Raw genomic sequence first — 19,741 nt, 5'->3', positions numbered from 1 at the left:
TGCCATAAATGTCAATGTATATTTAACACAAAATCAAATATACAAATACACATTTTCTAAGGATCTGACCCATGCATTTTTGATCATTTCTGTATCAACTCACTATAGCTAACTTTAGATAGAAAAAGATGCCATTAATTACTGTTAATGAACATTATCTATTTAAGGTACTAGGTGATTAATTTTTTTTTTTTTAATGAATTTAAGTTTCTTACTGAAATAAAATGAATGATGAAATGTAGTACAATAGAAAACAACAACAGTTCAGGTCTTTGGTAAAACTGCAAAAAATGGGCTCAAGTCCATTAATGTTGTAAGCAAAAGCCATTGGCATAGTCCTGTTGTTTACAAACTACGAGGATATACTGTATGTGACTACTGAATGAAATATTAAAGATAAAATCCATCCGAAAACAGAATTCCTGCCACCCAAAATGCTGTCTCAGTTTCACTTGGATGGCATCTGTGCTCTGACCTGCCATTAATATCTTTGAGCCAGACCCTGTTCGCAACTACAGTACAGGCTGATCGATCTGATGGAAATGATTTGAATTCTGTTCAAGGGCAAATTTTCCCTTTAGAATACATATTTGGACAGTTACTAGAACACCACTTTGGTTGGTTTTTAAATTTTCCACACTAGACATCATTAATTTAGTCGGCTTCACAGGTCAAACAAAATAGCCAAAGGACTCTGTGAAATTAGCTGCACCGTACACTGCTACCCAGTGTATGGGTGTGAAAAGAAATCCAAAAACACATTTACCGTCCATCGATTCAACAAAAGGGACAACCTACAGCAGTACAGGTCTGTGACATCATTCTTAATGATATAAAAAAAGTACTGAAACTTTGACTCAAATGGATTTACACATCAATAAGTCAATCAAATAAAATTTAGTCAAGTTAGATGCAGAAGACAAATTATTTCTGAAATCTGAGCTGTGGATGCACAACATTCAAACATCTAAATGTATAACAACAAACTACATTAATACCTTTTTCCAGTAGCAGCGAAGCTTGCAGAAGTTATTTAGCCTTTACTACACTAAAAATAAGTCAATACAAATATTCTGGCAGTGTGACACAGTGCAAACTTTTTTTTTTTTGTCCTTTTGTTTTTTTTGTTGTAGCTGGTTAATATATCGCATAACATGCAATACCAGAAGTGTTTAGCCTGCCTTTTATGCTGTAATATAATCACGAAGACGCTAAAATACCGTAAGCTTTCTTGATAATTTTTCCTCTGAGTTGCTTAATTGTCATTTATGTGAATGTAAACAATGCATTTTTCCCATATTTATAAGTAGCAAAAAAGTGTACCTGGAGATATATGATTTTCTATTGAATTTAACGCAAGGATAAAAAGGTTTTTTAACACAGTAGAAGGTCATTTCAATTAGAGGAACCTAAGCACAAGTCCTATCCAACTTACAAGTTAACTATGGAATTCTTCATTCACTGCAGATTTATTACAATAACACAAATTAACATTACTTAACTGTTTAAAAAGCATTTTTATATGTTGCTATACAAATCCATAAGTCCTATGGTTGCATACTCCCAAACATTGAATTGAATAACCTAACATCAAAGACTGAAGCTGCACCAAAAGAGCACCACGACCGAGGAATGAGCGGGCGGGAGGGGAAGTTCGTTTCTATGGTTGACGTCAGGACACAGGCACTGACTTTGTTCATCCGTTTTCAATTATCGTCCGCAGAAATACTCGATGGGATTGGGCCGAATACACTGGCGTACTTATATATACACATATAATCTTACACATGTTGATGCTTCTGCAAAGTTAAACAATACACGTTATGCAGAAACCTGTGCACAAGCTTCAACTACTTGTGTTTGCTCTGACGATTCTACACATAACCTTTTTAAACTAAGGCAAGGCACTTCAGAGTTAGAGGCCGATATGTTCTAGACAAGGTCAAGAGGCTAGATTCCTACAAAAAAATTCACCATCTCAGGCTTTTAGCAAATACAATACATGCTCCTCTAATAGGCTAGGCTATAGAAATCTCTACAAAACAAAACTAACTGATTGAAGAAACAGCCTTAACATGTCGCATGTGCCTTACTGATATTACAGCTGCTGGTTATGCCTAAAATGCATTTTTAAATTTGCACTTATTTGATTGAAATTTTATAAATCTAACTATGAAAGTAGAAACTATTAAGTACTTTTCTATGAAATCTTAACAATATGTAGAACCATGCCAGGATTTTAACAATAGGAAACATGAAATATCCAAATTATGTTTCACAGTACACACAAAAGCTTCAGACATTAGCTTATATAGAAAAAACAAATTATAAATCTAAAAAAAGACACAAAAGAATACCTACAAAGCAGCTTAAAAGCAAAAAAAAAATCTATATACCCTTTAATAAAGTCCCAGGTCAACAAAGTGCTTTAATAAGAAATCAAACTTCTTCAGAGTTGGTCAAAATAATGATGTTTGACTGGTTGCATTGAAAAAATGTCAATGAAAATGTGCCTTTACTTAAAGAGGAACACAAATATGTGTCATGTTGTTTCCTTGCTTAGTGTGGTTCAGCACTAATACCTCATTGGATGTGAAACATTTTGAAAATCTAAATATTCAGTCTTACACTTAAGCCAAAGATTTTGTCATCAAATGCTCCCCACAGTGTTGAATCCACGTATGTATTAATTCCTCAGAGCACGGAGCCTTCTGGTACATCGAAGCTGATCAGCGACCTGTTTCACACGTCAGTTTCGGCAGCTCCGTGCTCTATAAAGAGAGCACCCACTTTTTTTTTCTTGGAATCTCAGACTAATTAGGTTAAAACAAAAATATGATTTCCTAATTAAGTATCTAGTCACATTCAGGTTCTTGGATGTCTAGTTTCTTGATTTGCCTCCAAAAGCTCCTGTGTGAATTCTTCGATTTCTGTGTGTTCCCCTTTAATTAAAGAAAAAACAGCTTTGAGTTTTGCCCATTTTATGTTTAACGTCACCAAATTTGTCAAGTGTGGATGAACTCAACGTGTCCTGGCAGTGTCTTTCAAACATTTACACAGTGATTTCTTTGCATTTGAGATCCCAACCTGAAAGTGGTGTATTAATTGTTCTGTATTAATGTGTGGGACTGTTTTGAAATGTCCATTTTTGAATTCCTATATGAAGGTCAGTGGGCTGTGGGTCACCTCCTCTTGATATTAATACAAAGGACACTTCATTTATCAAACTTTTCCCACCACCAACATGACTGAACAATGATTTTAAGACTTACAGTATGAAAAGGACATGAGTTTCTTATATGTAATTTTAAAACTAGACCTTTTTAGTTAAGATAAATTCTTGTATGTCTTTAAATACAAATTTTTGTGATGTAACATTTAATAAAACTTCATTATCTTGACAAATATCCACAGTATTTTCTGAAAAGTTAGGGCTGAAATGCCTTGAAATTAAATTTTGCTCTGGGTGGTCATTAAGTGCATTTTATTAATAGATCAGACATTTATTCACAATAATTCCAAAGTGCAGTTAAGTGTTTCCGATCCATGAACAAGTACAGACTCACACATTAAAGTTTTTGCGTTAACAGCTTTTAACCAAGTTTATTGGTCCTCTTTCCAATTTTTTGTTTGGGTGAAGCACACCTGCATTTTGTGTTTCGCCAAAAATGTGTTAATGAAAGTGTAAACAAAGCGTATATATCTGGACACCAGATTTATGTCCTTTTAGACGGTCTGAATCATGACTGAAGATTTGACAAAGGGCATTGCATGAATATTGTAATCTGAGTGCATGGCTTTTCATACAGGAAGTTCTCCGTCTGAGTGAGGCAATATGCACATAAAATGAGCAAAAGTTGTAATGATTGAATCCCCAGTGCACAATCTGATTTATAATACTATCTGCATTGTCAGTCAAACATCATTGTGTTCTAAATTAATTCAATCACTGGATGAAAACAGACATTGCTATTTAGAAAATGTAATATCTATTAGTAGTTTTTCAAAGGGCTAATTCTTTAAATAGTACCTCGAGTAATTGTACATCACCACTTCAGTATCTTTGTTCTACAGTAGGGACATTCTGTTTTACTAGGTGCACAGTTCTCACATAGTACATAATGTTGGCAAGGCTGCAGAACAATGCAACGATCATGCTTTTGGCAAACTATACATTTCTTTGACTGAAGCTGATATATTACCTGTTGGGAAAGAAAAGAACGAATATCAGCTGCAACTTAGGAGAATACAGTTCATGCAGACTTTTTCAAATAAGCATGCTTGATGACAAAACGTAGATCTAAATGATAGCCTGATAGACAAACCGCTTTGAAACTAGATGCTACAAACGAAATTCTGTGTGTGATCTAGTCTTTCTTACCCCGTCTATAAGGTCTAGGTCATTACGTAGCTGACTCTGGATGGAGTGAAGCTTTGACAAGGGGAGCTGCTCCAGCTCTCCATAGCTACGTAGAAGAGGTGTTCCAGGGGTGCGACAAAGCACATCAAAGTCCCCTTGGAGCTCTTTCAGCTTGCGCTCTGTCTCCTCCCATTTCTGTTCTGCCAGCTGACGCTCTGCCTCGGCCGTTTTTGCTTGTTCCTTCGCTTCGTGGGCGTCTTTCTGGCAAGCTTCACAAGCCTGGAACAAAGTGATGTGATTAAAAACTTATCTATAATCTATAAAAGCAAAATCACTCTGATACGCAAAGATGTGTTGCAGTTAGAGTTCATCTGTAGCACTGACTTGTTTGACCTGATGCCAGGCCTCCTCCCATTGTTTGATCTTCCTCTTAGCCTCGTCCAGATCTCTAAAAAGGCGGGCCAGATCGGCGCTGCTGGTTGCGGAGGTTAGGCTGCTGAAAACTGGAGATGGACTCGGTGAAAAGCTGCCACTTACAAAGTCCCAAATGCTGCTAGCCCCTCCGTTCAAGCCTAGGTGAGTGGCGTGTTCAAATCACAAGACCAAGCATAAAAGTGGGCAGTTAGTCAGGGATGGAAAGTTTCACTTCATTTAGAGCTGTCTGATAATTTAAACTCTTTTTATCAGTCCTAAATAGATGGAATTTTAAGCAGTGATTTGGCTTTGGTAAATCAAGAACTGCCTCTTTCTTTCTTTGTGGTAGCGGGAGACCAGAGCTCCAGTGTTCAGAGAAGTAAAATTACTGTTATCGTCAATGGAGTCTGGCTTTGAAGAGAGCAAATGTTAGGTTTCACTTTTAGTTCAGTGTCCCGTCAGAGTGGGCTGTCTGTTCGGGATGTACTGAGCATACAACCGGTGAACAAGACTTGTTTTGCCATTGTTAACATGGACTACTTTACTTAAATTCATCAAGAATTTCCTGTTTTTGGATTCTTCATTCATCAAAAGGCATGCGAGATAACAGTTTTCTTTACAAACTCAATACAAAACAGGGTGAATAATTAATATATATATAATTTGGAGGTGAGGTATTACTTTGACGTCTGCATAAGGACCTATATTAAATATTTAAGTAAAGCTGAAGAAAGTGCTCAATTCTTAAATGTGCTAAAATATGATACTGAACAGAGTAATGGTGTCAGAAGAATCTAAAAGAATCTAGAAGCTCTTTTCCTTGACATACGAGACTCTGAGATTAAAATCTGAAGTCAAATGCTTTCCAGCTCACTTGGAGCTAAACGCCTGATGCTATCAGCTTACCCAAAGAATTCTGGGAAGAGGAGGTGGGTGTTCCTAGGAGGCCATGCTCTTGCTTGGTTAACATGTTTGAAGGTTGATTCTGCTGCGATACCGTCCCAGACAGCAGGGACTGTGACAGAGACTGGGAGAGGGAGCTTAGCGGGGAGGTGGAGAGAGATGACGAGGAATTGAAAGAGGATGATCGTGCCAGGGAGCCAGGAATGTTGACTGGAGCAGATCCACCTAGCACCCTTTGACCTGTGGGGACAAAGTAGATACTTTATTGAATAACTTCAAGGCAAATTAAGATGAGACTATTTGTGATTAGCTGCTTAAACAACTGAAAGTAATTTAACAGGGTGAACTTACTTGCCAGTCCCACACTGTTTTCTTGCTCCTCTAACTCCTTATCAAGAGATGCAACATTAATGTCACTGAAGTTGAGGTCCAGCGCAGATCCTGAGGGGAAACAAAATACATCTAACATTTGACAACAAAATACAAAGCAGGAGGAGTCAAGTCAGTCAGTTTACAGTTGCTTCTACACACATACCTATGACAGACTCCACTGTGTTGCTCCCTGGGTAGAAAGGAGTGGCTTTTGCATTCATTGTTGATAAGGTGGTGGGTGACGAACTATCTGAGCCAATACTTGAGGCCAAGCTGGATGTTATACTGGAGGTAAAGCTTGATGCCAAAGGGTTCACCACAGAGAATACAGTATTTTGTGTCTGAAAGGAAAGCACAGATGACAATGTTGTTAATTAAATAAATACATTATATATTATGCAACATCATCAGTAACCTGTTTGAACACAAACCTGTTTGTCTTGGTCCATCAATTTCTGATCCCCCTGCCCCTTGTTCTTAATCTACAAGTGATCAATTAACACAGAAACAGCACAATTTAGTTACAAAACTCTACATTTTACATCCAGACAGCTGATAAAAATTGGAGCATTCTTTCACTGCAAATAGCTAAAAGCTGACAAAAATTAAAGAGCCAGTTTAAACACAGACTTATCCATAATTTACTTTTCCAAATGGAGCCCACTGTGACTTGGTGACATGAGCTAGAGCAGCATTAAAGGGACAATTCACCCCAAAATCAAATATACATATTTTTTCTCTTACCTGTTGTGCTATTTATAAATCAAGATTGTTTTGGTGTGAGTTGCTGAGTGTTGGAGATATTGGCCGTAGAGATGTCTGTCTTCTCTCCAATATAATGGAACTAGATGGCATTCAGCTTGTGGTGCTCAAAGCGCCAAAAAATTACATACGAAAAACTTAACAGTTTTTCATATGTAATTTTCTGGAAAGAGACATTGCTGTTGACAAATGTATTTGGCACTTTGAGCACCACAACCCGAGTGCCATCTAGTTCCGTTATATTCAAGAGAAGGCAGACATCTCTATGGCCGATATCTCCAACACTCAGCAACTCACACTGAAACAACTTAAATTGACAATAGCAATACAGGTAAGAGGAAAAATATATATTTTTTATTTTAGGATGAACTGTCCCTTTAAATACATCTGATATGCAGTAGACCGTTATTGTAATGTTTTATGTGGTAACTGCTTACTGAATTACATCTGATCAGACTCAGAGGTGTTAAAACTGATTGTGTAACTTGACTCTGTCTGCCACTTTTAGCTCTGACAATGATTCAAACATACTGTCTTTGATTGCAGAGCATCCACAATGATAGAAACAGACTCATTTAAATATGAGTGGGTGGCACTCTTCTGCAATTACTACATCAGACAGCAGAGAAATCAACCTAAGGAGAATTCTTAGTGTGGAGTTACAAATACTCCTGACTGTGTTTGCAGAGTGAAAATATTTTTTAGGCTGTCTGATTGCCACATTAAGCTTCTCAAAACTGATACAAAATGCAGCACTGATTATGAATATTGTTTGTTGTCAAGTCACCCAGATATAAACTACTCAATACTCTCATCAAGTGATAAAACACTGCTGCCACCCAACACATGAAATGATCTAAAACCTAAAAGGAAGCAATTCATGGCAAAATTTATTAAATTTATAAAAATTCAAATGACATGAATGAGAAATAAAAAAACATTAATTCAAAAATGAATGACAGTGATACATCAAATGTGAAGCCCTGAGTGTGTCTATGTGTTATAGTTTTCCTAAGGCTAAAGAGAGCGGTCTGTATACCTGATCCTCACGTTCATAGCCCGGAGCTTTAGGATAGTTAGACGTCAGAGATGAGACACTGGATGTGGTGGACTCTGAACATAAACTACTATTAGTTAAGGATTTGGGCCTGCTGATGGATCCCACTGGGGATAACAAACTGTCGCTTCCTGAGCTTGGAGTTACAGTCGAGCTATTTGAACATGAAACCTGAGAAAGAGAAGTGCACATGGTCTTAATAAAAGGATGATCAAGAAATAAATAAATAAAACCATTATTCTGAATGGAATATTAATATTAAGGTCATGATTGCTACACATTAGACTGTCTTAGATTGAGAGTGTAACAATAAATGAAGACTAGTTGTTTGATATTAAATGTCGCTTCAAATAAGAAATTGTCTTCGTATTTCTAAAACAATGTAGTCATGAAATGCAAAACAATAAAATAAATAATAATAATGACAAATCCATGATCAAAAAAAACATGCCAACAGAAAAACGACAGCATGGTGAACATGTCGGCGAGTAAATGGCTGAATTGTGATTTAATATCTACAAAAGCAGCCATCTATAAACATTCAAAAACAATGTTGATTCTGATAAATTTCCTTTAGAAGGACGGACATAGAAACAAGGAAAACATACACTTCCTACTTGTCCGTTGCTACTGGTTGCGCTGGTGGTGGAGTTGCCTCCACTGTTCCACTCACTGACAGGACACTCTGAATACTGCTGAGAGCCCAGCTGGGACTGTGAACTTGACTGTATCACTGTTAGCAACGAGCTCATGGTCTCCTCTGTAGAGGGAATTCCTGAAAGAATTAAAATAAGTATTACATTTATATAGTGTGAAAACTACCAGGTTGCCAACATCCTATACCATTAACGTTCCTTGTTACTATAATCAATTAATCAATCTGAAGGTTACGGCCACAATCACACAGAGCGCACTACACTTTCTTTTTGTGTTGAAGCTCGCCCCAATCAGACATAGCGGTTATTTTTCTATTGTTGCTAGGCAACCACCCAATCACCTGTGCTTAGCTTGACCGTTATTTTGCTGTGAAATAATCTCACAGATCTGTACCTCAAAATCTGCATAAAAATAGACAGGCATAGGGCACCTGTTCTGGCTCTGAGGGTTGGGAGGCTGTTCACAGGACACTGGACACAGGGAAACAGAGACAGCGATCCATATGGGTACATGGAACTTTCAGAAAGAGGTGAAATCATGGGCAGTACCAGCTGAACCAGGAGCTTCACCTGGATGACCGTCTGTTCAAGGCTTATTACAGAATGAGTTGGGGACTGTTTGACAATCTGCTGTCAATTGTCATGCCTAATTGCGGATGGTAAAATGCTACAGAGTAGTTGAGGCAACATCTTGCAGCTTGCCTAAGGACGTGGTTCTTAACCAGGGGTCCAGGCACCCCCAGGATCTTCGAAGGAGTTCCAGGGGATCCCCAGAAAAATGGAAAATGGTTCATTTCCATTATTTAATTCACTATAGAAGAAAGCCCAATGTGAATGAGAGTCACATGAGTGACTATGCTGATCACAGGTTTCACTTCCTCCACAGTCATCTCCTCAACTGTCATTTACAACTGTAGAATTCTGATCTTAATCATATGTGACAAACAAAAGCTTTTCAGATGGAGGTCTCTGAAGCAAAATCTTGACCCAATGTGAATCAATTACTGGGTCCTTGACATAGAGAAGATTGGGAACTAATGCCCTAGGGTGATGTTCAAAGTGAGCGCACATGAGGGGAGTTTGCTTCTAACAGAAATCTTTTCATTTTAACTCAAACCATGTATTTTTTTCTCCAAACCTAAACAAGAAATGACTTTCTGGCAGAAAGACAAACTTCAAACAAACTTCTTTTTTGTTTATATTTCTTGCCCACGTGCTGTTTTTTTTTTTTTTTTTTTTTTTTGACTTTGTTACTTTTTTGTGGGTTATCATGTGAATGTTCTATGTGGGATGAAAAACAAAAAAATAAACCAGGCCGGAAGGCTTTTGAAATTTGAAGGTTTTTTTTGAAAAAAAAAAAAAGAAAGACAAATTTCTCCCAACATCAAAGTGAGCTTACATTAGCTCAACATAAATCAAGAACTGTAAGCTACCATTGTTGTCAATGCCACCACTAGGGCTGTCAACGAATATTCTAAATTTGAATTTAAATTCGAATTTGAAAAAAAAAATGGACCTTCGAATGTGAAAATTGATATTCGAATGTGGAGAAAAAAAAAAAAACACCATCGCAGCTGTCCTCTTTGCGAGTGGGCGTTGGCATCAGACGCGCATTTCTCCAGCCTGGTCGACAAGCGGTTCTGCTCCCAGCTGTTGTCTCCGTCACCCGGCTTGACACATTCGCTCGTGGCTCGCACAGAAAATAGACCAGACACCGAAACGATCGCTGCAGGGTGCGAGCCGGTCACGGTCCGGTGCTTTGAGGCTATTCACAGCGCTTCCGCGGGCAGTGTGGTCACGGGTCAGAGAGGGGGGATGAGTGAGAGGTCTGCGGTCATTTATAACATAATGTTATAGATAACTGTTTTATGTGTTTTAATGTGTAGGTATGTAAATGTTTTCAAAGACGTTTATGTTGAAATAAAAATAGCTACAAGTAGTTATGTTTCCTTGTATTAATACATATACAAGTATGTTTCCTTGTATTAGTTTGCCCTCTTGTGGACATAATGCGGAAAAAAAAAATATTCGAATGGTTCGAACCTATGAGTTATTTTTAGAAGGAATATTCGAACGTCATTTTTGAGCAATTTTGACAGCCCTAGCCACCACTGAGAGCCCACCTCTCGATTCATCCAACTGGACAATGGGGAAAAACGGCAATGACTTCAGCTCTTTCTGCTCTGAGTTTAAGTTTTTCAGTTCAAGGCATTGAGGGCGCTCTGGCAAAATCGCAATGCTCCCAGCAATGCAAAGGCAGCGAGCAGAAATGCTCTACTCTCATGTCCTCACAAGTGTGCATATAAGAAAAGAAAATCTAAAAAAACATTGCATTTCATAGATTTGTATTTTTCCACCAAAGTTTACTTACTTTCTACATGTGCAAATGCACAAAACGGTCCCCTGGGACAGTATCCAGTTTGTCGCATATCATTGCATTTGGTAGATTTGTAGATCTTAGAGAAAGAAAAACAATTCAATGAGATACACAGTTAAGATTTTTGACCCTGATGGTTATGTGGTGACTACAACAAATTGCCCTTCGGGGATGACAAAGATATCCTTGATCCTTGGAAAAGCTGGTCACCCACAGTGTTACATCAGCTCAACTACGTCAACAGCACAATACAAACTCATAAATACAAGATCTGGAATGCACGGCCAAAAACAAATTTCTCTAACTACATATCATATGTAATATGGCTGTTTTAATAACTTGTATTGGGTAGAGCATATGGCTGTCTTGCATTTTATAAATTTCACTTATAAAAATACTGTGTTATCACACTTTATTTTACTTTCCATTATCTTTGCAAAGAAGTGGCAGTGCAGGTAATGAGGCTTTACATAAAATGCTTTTCAATGGTCACTTTATGGATTTAGTAAATCTCTGCTGTGACCTGCTGTATGTGTCATGCTGAATGTATACAAGTCCAAGTCACAAAAATACAGCTCCTGCCTTCAGGTGTTAATTTTGAGAAACACAAAGTTCACTCACCTCCGGGTGAAACTGCTGTTCAGTGCGAGAGTGACAATACTGGCAACTGTCTCCGCTGTCGCACTTTGATGGTTCGCCCCATTCATCCCCATGTTTCACATTAGGGCAAGGTGTTGACCTGCGTTCATAGAGACAGAACCTTTAACCACCTGCAGTTACACAACTTAAAGAGACAGTTCACCCCAAAATACATATTTTGACTCCCCGTAGGGCTAGTAATCGATCTAGACTGATTTGGTGTGAGTTGCTGAGTGTTGGCGATATCGTCCATAGAGATGTCTGCCTTCTCTTCAATATAATGGAACTAGATGGCACTTGGCTTGTGGTGCTCAAAGCGCCAAAAAAATACATTTAAACAACTACACAAAAAAACAGCTATTTATTTATTTTTAAAGATTATTTTTTGGGAGCTTTTTCACCTTTCATGGACAGGACAGTGTGAAATGGGGAGAGAGAGAGAGAGAGAGAGAGAGAGTGGGGGGACGACATGCAGCAAAGGGTTGCAAGCTGGAGTCGAACTCGCGACCGCTGCAGTGAGGCATCACCTCTATAAATGGGGTGCCGGCACTATCCACTAAAACAACTATTTTTTATACTGAAATTCACCTGTCAATCATATCACAGCGCAGAAGGAAGCGTACATCTACTGCTAGCTCACCTAGCACCACTGAGCTGGCTTGTGTTACACCTCAGCCAAGCAGGATGCCATTAATGTTTACATTTCATGCTGTCACACAAGCTTCTCGTCCATGAGTAGATGCACCATTCCTTCTGCGTTTTGATTTAGTTAGTGGGTGTAGTTCGGTAGCAGGAAAATAGGTCCTACATTAAACTGCTCACAACAAGGTCTGTGGACTATCCTGAGTAACTAGGCCATGATTTCTGGAAAAAGACAGTGTTGTTGAGTTTTTTAAATGTATTTTTTTGGTGCTTTGAGCACCACAGGCCAAGCACCATCTGGTTCCATTATATTCAAGAGAACGCAGACATCTCTACGGCTGATAACTCCAACACTCAGCAACTCACACCAAAACAGCCTATACTGACATATAGCACTACAGGTAAGAGGAAAAATATGTATTTTTTATTCTGGGGTGAACTGTCCCTTTAATACCATTTGTCATTCAAGCTTAAACTGTGCCATATCTTACCTATATTTGAACTTTCTAGGATTCCGTCTTCGATCTCTACTGTTGTGGTAGTGGGGGCAAGCGTAGCCCTGTCTGCATAGTCTTGGGGGCTTAGTACACTGATCTGTTTTATAGTTGGCTAAAACAAAGTTGGTATCTGCAATAAAAAGCAGAAAGTATCAATGTCATTTTTAATTTTATTTTGCAGGGACGTAAAAAAGTGTGTTATCTGGTATCACAGTAGGGACACTCACCTTGCCATCGTGGGTCTTCTGTCAGAGTTTTCTCAATCATAGCTTGGCTTGCTAACACACCAGGCTGCAGATCAGGAATACCTTCTCCAGATCCCAACTGTCCATTTTGAAGGGCCTCTTGTGCTTGGATCTCTCTGTGTATATAAAATTAGTATTATTTTTAACCCCCAATTCATTAAAAAAAAGGTAAACATCCTTAAATGTATTGTCTTGTTAAAAGAAACATGCTTGTTGTCTAAAACAGGCCTCTCACTTAACTAGTCACTATCAAATTTTATCATTCAACAGCACATTTATATCAACCGATATCTGCTAGATCTAAAAAACAAAAAAGATGCTTTCAAAATTATAGAGAGGTTTATCAGTTCAACTCCTCCGTTTCTATAGCAAATATTTTGCTCAGGAAACATTTTGTTTAAAATCTTGGTATCAGCTAACCTCAATCAGTCTCTTCCAGCAGCACAGAGCTCAATAACATCTGTTTATCTACCATCAGGTGTTTTTTGTATTTTTTTTTTTTTTTTTTTTTTTAATAAATTCACTGAGCCGAGGCCTAAACACTGAGTTGCAAACCGAAACGTGGCCCTGGCGATCCATTATACCCTTTCAATGCAGGCATTCTGTTTACATTATGTCTAATTTGGCTGATTTGTCCGTTCCATTGTGAGGCCTGTGAGCGAGAAGTTTGGCAGGGAAAAGAGAGGCCACTATTTGCTTTGTAGGTCACCTGATATCATAGACTGGAGGTCGGAGATCATGTGGCCCGTGAGCGAAAGCACAGTGAAGGCCATTCTTCACACAATGCCCTCGAGCATCTGTCTCATGGATACAAGTGCCAGTCTTGTAATAGCGTAGATGGTACTTGCGCTCTGTGTCACCAGTGGTCCGGTGTAAATAAGGACAGCTGGGGAAGCAAGGACACAACATTGAAATGTTTAATTAGTTGATCTAAATAAAAATGATTTAGCTGGGCATTAAAATAATGCAGAGAAAGTGCAGTCCAAAATGAACACACCACACGATCCACATTCAAGTTCAAGATATAATTGTAGAGTACAACTTGTGCAGGCAGTGTGTTTCACATGACAACATAATGACCAAGCGCTGCACTGACATTTAAAACAAGGTCCAAACAAAAAAAGGATTATAAATTGTAATGGAAAGAAGGGAATTCTTATAGTGCCTCACAATTTTAATCAGAAATAAGATTCTACTGTGAGTGCAGGGCTGACACACCAGCAATGCCTCAAGAAATGTATGGCCAATAAGCCTTTTGAATATACCAATTTTTCCTTTCTTTGAGTAGCAACAGTTGCTATGGCAACACAGAAGGTCATACAAAAATAGCTGCCATTGGCAGAGGAGGAATTGTAAGGATCTCAGTTGTTCATTTTCCATTAGTTTAATGATTATTTCTTTTCTTTTTTTTTTTTAATTTCTATGCAGGGCTCAATTAAATGCCGTGCCAGTTTTAATTCCCAGTCACACTGAGAGGCTGCCACCCCTTTTGAGAATTCACATATCTGGTTTCTGTGCAACTTGACAGTTTGGTCCATACTTATAATCATGCTTTGACTCCTCTAAAGCCACAAGTCTGTCACAAATTGTTTAGAAACCACTCTCCCCTGCGATGACTAATGATGCTATGTGCAAAACAATAGCCACTATAAGAAAAACACAAATTCTTATTATAGGGACACTATTGGGAACAGATTTTTTAAAATATGAGGCATGTTTATACATCAACTCACATGGTTCCATTAGCTGAAAATAACAGCAGAACCAGAATGTAATGCTGGAGGGCACCCAACGACAACCAGCCAAAGAGGCGCGGTCAGGCCACATTAAGGGTGTTAATTTTGGTACATACTCCACGTGCATGCAGCAACACAAAGGGCAAAGAAGTGGCCCATGCCATATTACTGCAACACGCTGCCAATATCTGCAGCAACATCACACCTTTCACATAGGGAACACTTAGTAATAAATACAGCTCAGCATGGAACCACCAACCAAATTCCATCTTTCTGCGTAAATAAGTTAACTACAAAATAGCCTCATATTCTTCACATTGCACTCCTCACTTGAGTGAAGAATAACCAGTTTCCCACCTTATCTTTAGATCGCTCTTTAGTGCAAGAACAGTTTGACTACAAAAGCACACAGTCATTTCTTGGCGGTCATTTCAAAATAAACTTCCGCAAGTGGCAGTTAATAACCTCCATTCAGGCCTAGTTGAGCTGATGTGCACATATGCCATTAAACAAAGAGCATATTACTCTTGAGTACACTTACGCTCAAAGAAAATGGGACGACGCATATTACAATGCATGTATATGTGTATCTTTATAAAGTGCATGCTCATTTATATGGTTATATGTCAACACGCTCAAATAAAACACATTTGAAATGAACAAAGAGTGTGTTTATCTGACATATTTATGTTACTATAGCCACAGCAAACTGGCTAGATTAAGATTGAGTTTTTATCTGTAAGAATTTGCCTCAAAATGCACTAACATAATAAATAAAAACACATGCTTTCAGCCCCCTGCTGCAAACATCACCAAAGCACAGTTAGCTACAGTGCATAGCAGTAACTCCTTGGTCTCTTTAAGTTGCAAAGTTTTTTTCAGTCAGTGTAAAAACCAGTATATGAAGCACTGCAGTGCAACTTAAACAAAGAACCTGAGGCATTTCCACAGATTTCCTCCCAGTGAAGACACACCACAGCCCAAAGCCATTACAAGGACACACAAACACCTATATATATTTCTGTGGCACTGCTTTGATTCAAGTTCTGATCTGCAGTGGCCCTCATCCCAAACAGATCAGCACAACACCAGTCATCAGTCTGCAGCTGCACCATTACACAGTGCCAATGTAATGAAACTGGGACTTACTCATCTCCATCTGGGCAGATGCCTGTGGTCTCGTCGTATTTCGTGCAGTACACGTCGGGGCTGTAGTTAAACGTCCCGTCTCTCCTCCTGATGGGTCTCCTTCTCCGCTGGTTGAGAAAATGCCAGTGAAAGCACGTAAAGGGTCTGTGCTGCGTACACTTGTGCTGGAGGAACAACGGGCACTGCTCTGTCCTGAACTCCTTCAAGTATCTGAAACAAAGGAGAAACAAACACATATAGTAAAAAGAAGCGGGGTTTAAAGCGACTTTTAGCTGAGGGATAAGTCGAAGGCTTGGAAAAAGTTCACAGACAGTAATGTGTCGTGTTGTGCAGCTAGTGGTGTAGCCTACTATATATTTTGGGTCACTAGCGTTAGCTCGCTATTCACAGAGCGGGCTACGTAAAGGTTTCGACGTAGCGCTGGTTGAAAGTCCCTGAGCGTACGTCTATAAATGTGCGTAGCAAGAGGGAACTCAAAATAAGGCCGAGCTATTTACAAGCAGGCTGGTTAGCGAGTTCCTGGCTAATCATTTAGCAGACCAAGTTGACGGTGTAACGTTCAACGGAATATTCAAAACACTTCCCCAACTCCGTGAAACATTTGTAAAAGACTCCGTGAACGCCTCGCGCGTCAATTAAGCGATTTAAGACGTCCGTGTTTCCCACATTAGGGCTGCTGTCGTTAGCGTGCAGTCGCTGTTTGCTATGTGACGTTAGGTTAGTCACAAAGCCTGGAAAAGCACCATGTTTTACACGCACACACAAGAGTTGAGGAATGCAAGAAATGCACACGCGCGTAGGTGCACGTGCGAGTGGCTTTTTCCACGACGAGTGATTTAGTTGTTTCTGTGCTGCAGCTTTACTCACGTATAGTGGGTAGGTTTCTCGGTTTGAGGAGACGCATTGGCCGCCGTTTTCGAAACCGACGGCATTTTCAGTCAAAACAATGAATTGCGCATGCGCTCGGATCTGTTGCTCGCGTGCATGCACAACACGTCCGCCTCCTGCACGCCAGCGCACAGTGCAAACACTGATGCAGGGGGCGCTGCAGAGGGGAGACAGATACACACACACCTCAGAGACTGTTTATGTCCTCTGGTTTGTTACAGCTGATTCCTTTATACACTGCTCAAAAAAATAAAGGGAACACTAAAATAACACATCCCAGATCTGAATGAATGAAAAATTCTTATTAAATACTTTGTTCTTTACATAGTTGAATGTGCTGACAACAAAATCACACAAAAATTATCAATGGAAATCAAATTTATTAACCCATGGAGGTCTGGATTTGGAGTCACACTCAAAATTAAAGTGGAAAAACACACTACAGGCTGATCCAACTTTGATGTAATGTCCTTAAAACAAGTCAAAATGAGGCTCAGTAGTGTGTGTGGCCTCCACGTGCCTGTATGACTTCCCTACAACGCCTGGGCATGCTTCTGATGAGGCGGCGGATGGTCTCCTGAGGGATCTCCTCCCAGACCTGGACTAAAGCATCTGCCAACTCCTGGACAGTCTGTGGTGCAACGTGGCGTTGGTGGATGGAGCGAGACATGATGTCCCAGATGTACTCAATTGGATTCAGGTCTGGGGAACGGGCGGGCCAGTCCATAGCATCAATGCCTTCATCTTGCAGGAACTGCTGACACACTCCAGCCACATGAGGTCTAGCATTGTCTTGTATTAGGAGGAACCCAGGGCCAACCGCACCAGCATATGGTCTCACAATGGGTCTGAGGATCTCATCTCGGTACCTCATGGCAGTCAGGCTACCTCTGGCGAGCACATGGAGGGCTGTGCGGCCCCCCAAAGAAATGCCACCCCACACCATTACTGACCCACTGCCAAACCGGTCATGCTGGAGGATGTTGCAGGCAGCAGAACGTTCTCCGCGGCATCTCCAGACTCTGTCACGTCTGTCACATGTGCTCAGTGTGAACCTGCTTTCATCTGTGAAGAGCACAGGGCGCCAGTGGCGAATTTGCCAATCTTGGTGCTCTCTGGCAAATGCCAAACGTCCTGCACGGTGTTGGGCTGTAAGCACAACCCCCACCTGTGGACATCGGGCCCTCATACCACCCTCATGGAGTCTGTTTCTGACCGTTTGAGCAGACACATGCACATTTGTGGCCTGCTGGAGGTCATTTTGCAGGGCTCTGGCAGTGTTCCTCCTGTTCCTCCTTGCACAAAGGCGGAGGTAGCAGTCCTGCTGCTGGGTTGTTGCCCTCCTACGGTCTCCTCCACGTCTCCTGATGTACTGGCCTGTCTCCTGGTAGTGCCTCCATGCTCTGGACACTATGCTGACAGACACAGCAAACCTTCTTGCCACAGCTCGCATTGATGTGCCATCCTGGATGAGCTGCACTACCTGAGCCACTTGTGTGGGTTGTAGACTCCGTCTCATGCTACCACTAGAGTGAAAGCACCGCCAGCATTCAAAAGTGACCAAAACATCAGCCAGAAAGCATAGGAACTGAGAAGTGGTCTGTGGTCACCACCTGCAGAACCACTCCTTTATTGGGGGTGTCTTGCTAATTGCCTATAATTTCCACCTGTTGTCTATTCCATTTGCACAACAGCATGTGAAATTGATTGTCAATCAGTGTTGCTTCTTAAGTGGACAGTTTGATTTCACAGAAGTGTGATTGACTTGGAGCTACATTATGTTGTTTAAGTGTTCCCTTTATTTTTTTGAGCAGTGTATATATGAACACACCTTCTGCGTGAATGTGCTGTTTTTATTGTTAGTAAATATGCATTTGAAATGAAATAAAGGAATTTTGCTGCAAAAATCATAAAAATGAGGAAATCCTACCCTTTATGTCAAAGATCATAGAAGTTACACTTAAATTTTTAGGCTGTGCTCTAGGGAATAAGGTGATCAATAAAAAAAATCTAGGCCTATAGAAATGTTCACTCAGTTACCAAAAAAAGAAGAATTAAAATAGAATAAAATAAAAAAAATAAAATAAAATAAAAATGAAATAAAATGTAAAAACAAAAAATTAATTACATTTATAGGCTGTGTTCTAGGTAATAAGGTGATCAGTAAAAAAAAATCTAGGCCCATAGAAATTTTCACTCAGTCACCAAAAAAAAAGAAATAAAATAGAATAAAAAAAATAAATAAAATAAAATAAAAATGAAATAAAAAAAATTAATTAAATGTATAGGCTGTGTTCTAGGGAATAAGGCATATAGAAATTTTCACTCAGTCACCAAAAAAAAAAACAAAAGAAATAAAATAGAATAAAAAAATAAATAAGATAAAATAAAAAATTAAATTAAAATTTTGGCTGTGTTCTAGGGAATAAGGTGATCAGTAAAAAAAATCTAGTCCTATAGAAATTTTCACTCAGTCACCAAAAAAAAAAGAAATAAAATAGAATAAAAAAAAATAATAATAAAATAAAAATGAAAAAAAAATTAAATTAAATTTATAGGCTGTGTTCTAGGGAATAAGGTGATCAATAAAAAAAATCTAGGCCTATAGAAATTTTCACTCAGTCACCAAAAAAATGAAATAAAATAAAATAAAAAAATACATTAAATTTATAGGCTGTGTTCTAGGGAATAATGTGATCAGTAAAAATAAAAAATAAAATAAAACAAAAATGGATTAATTTTTAAAAAAATAAAAATAAATAAAAATAGCAATTTAATTTTTCTCAAACTATTGTCTACAGTAGCCTATGAATCTGGAGGAGTAATACAAAAAAAAATTTTGAAAATTTTATTTCACTTCTTTCTTTCTTTTTTTTGGCCTATAATAGTTACAGCCTATTTAAAATTAACAACTCGGCTCTTGAAGATAATGCATCAGAGACCAATGAAATGGTACCAGTATCCTGCACAACTGTGTTTTCTGTCATCTTCTTCAACAAAACATTTGCAATTATGCAATGACTTACCATGTGAAGGAAAAAAAA

General features: G+C 39.0%; 1 protein-coding gene across 2 annotated transcripts; it reads right to left on the bottom strand.

Moving 5' to 3' along the window:
* Positions 1 to 3,900: 3,900 nt before the first annotated feature.
* Positions 3,901 to 16,809, bottom strand: unkl (unk like zinc finger). Of its 2 annotated transcripts, XM_033644362.2 has the most exons (16): positions 16,677 to 16,809; positions 15,810 to 16,019; positions 13,634 to 13,810; positions 12,907 to 13,040; positions 12,674 to 12,809; positions 11,523 to 11,640; positions 10,896 to 10,980; positions 8,477 to 8,643; positions 7,851 to 8,039; positions 6,481 to 6,531; positions 6,213 to 6,390; positions 6,029 to 6,118; positions 5,681 to 5,917; positions 4,745 to 4,932; positions 4,382 to 4,639; positions 3,901 to 4,202 (listed from the first exon to the last, which is right to left on the bottom strand). In XM_033644362.2, exons 1-16 carry the CDS (start codon positions 16,739 to 16,741, stop codon positions 4,047 to 4,049), a joined length of 2,439 nt encoding a protein of 812 aa, XP_033500253.1. In that variant the 5' UTR covers positions 16,742 to 16,809; the 3' UTR covers positions 3,901 to 4,046. The 2 variants fall into 2 exon arrangements, with proteins under 2 accessions (XP_033500253.1, XP_033500254.1); XM_033644363.2 differs by lacking the exon at positions 7,851 to 8,039.
* Between the last annotated feature and the right edge of the window lie 2,932 nt (positions 16,810 to 19,741).

The sequence above is a fragment of the Epinephelus lanceolatus genome, chromosome 18 (genome assembly GCF_041903045.1).
Source record: "Epinephelus lanceolatus isolate andai-2023 chromosome 18, ASM4190304v1, whole genome shotgun sequence".
Lineage (NCBI taxonomy): Eukaryota > Metazoa > Chordata > Actinopteri > Perciformes > Serranidae > Epinephelus > Epinephelus lanceolatus.
The sequence above is the reverse complement of the archived record's forward strand: the minus strand, read 5'-3'. Positions and strand labels throughout refer to the sequence as shown.

Bases quoted from the DNA above. Each gene is read 5' to 3' on its own strand.
- unkl (XM_033644362.2), bottom strand. From the start codon at position 16,741: ATGCCGTCGGTTTCGAAAACGGCGGCCAATGCGTCTCCTCAAACCGAG. The intron at 16,020-16,676 runs GTGAGTAAAGCT...CCTTTGTTTCAG, and splicing joins GAGAAACCTACCCACTATAC to ATACTTGAAGGAGTTCAGGA. The intron at 5,918-6,028 runs GTAAGTTCACCC...TTGTCCCCACAG, and splicing joins AAACAGTGTGGGACTGGCAA to GTCAAAGGGTGCTAGGTGGA.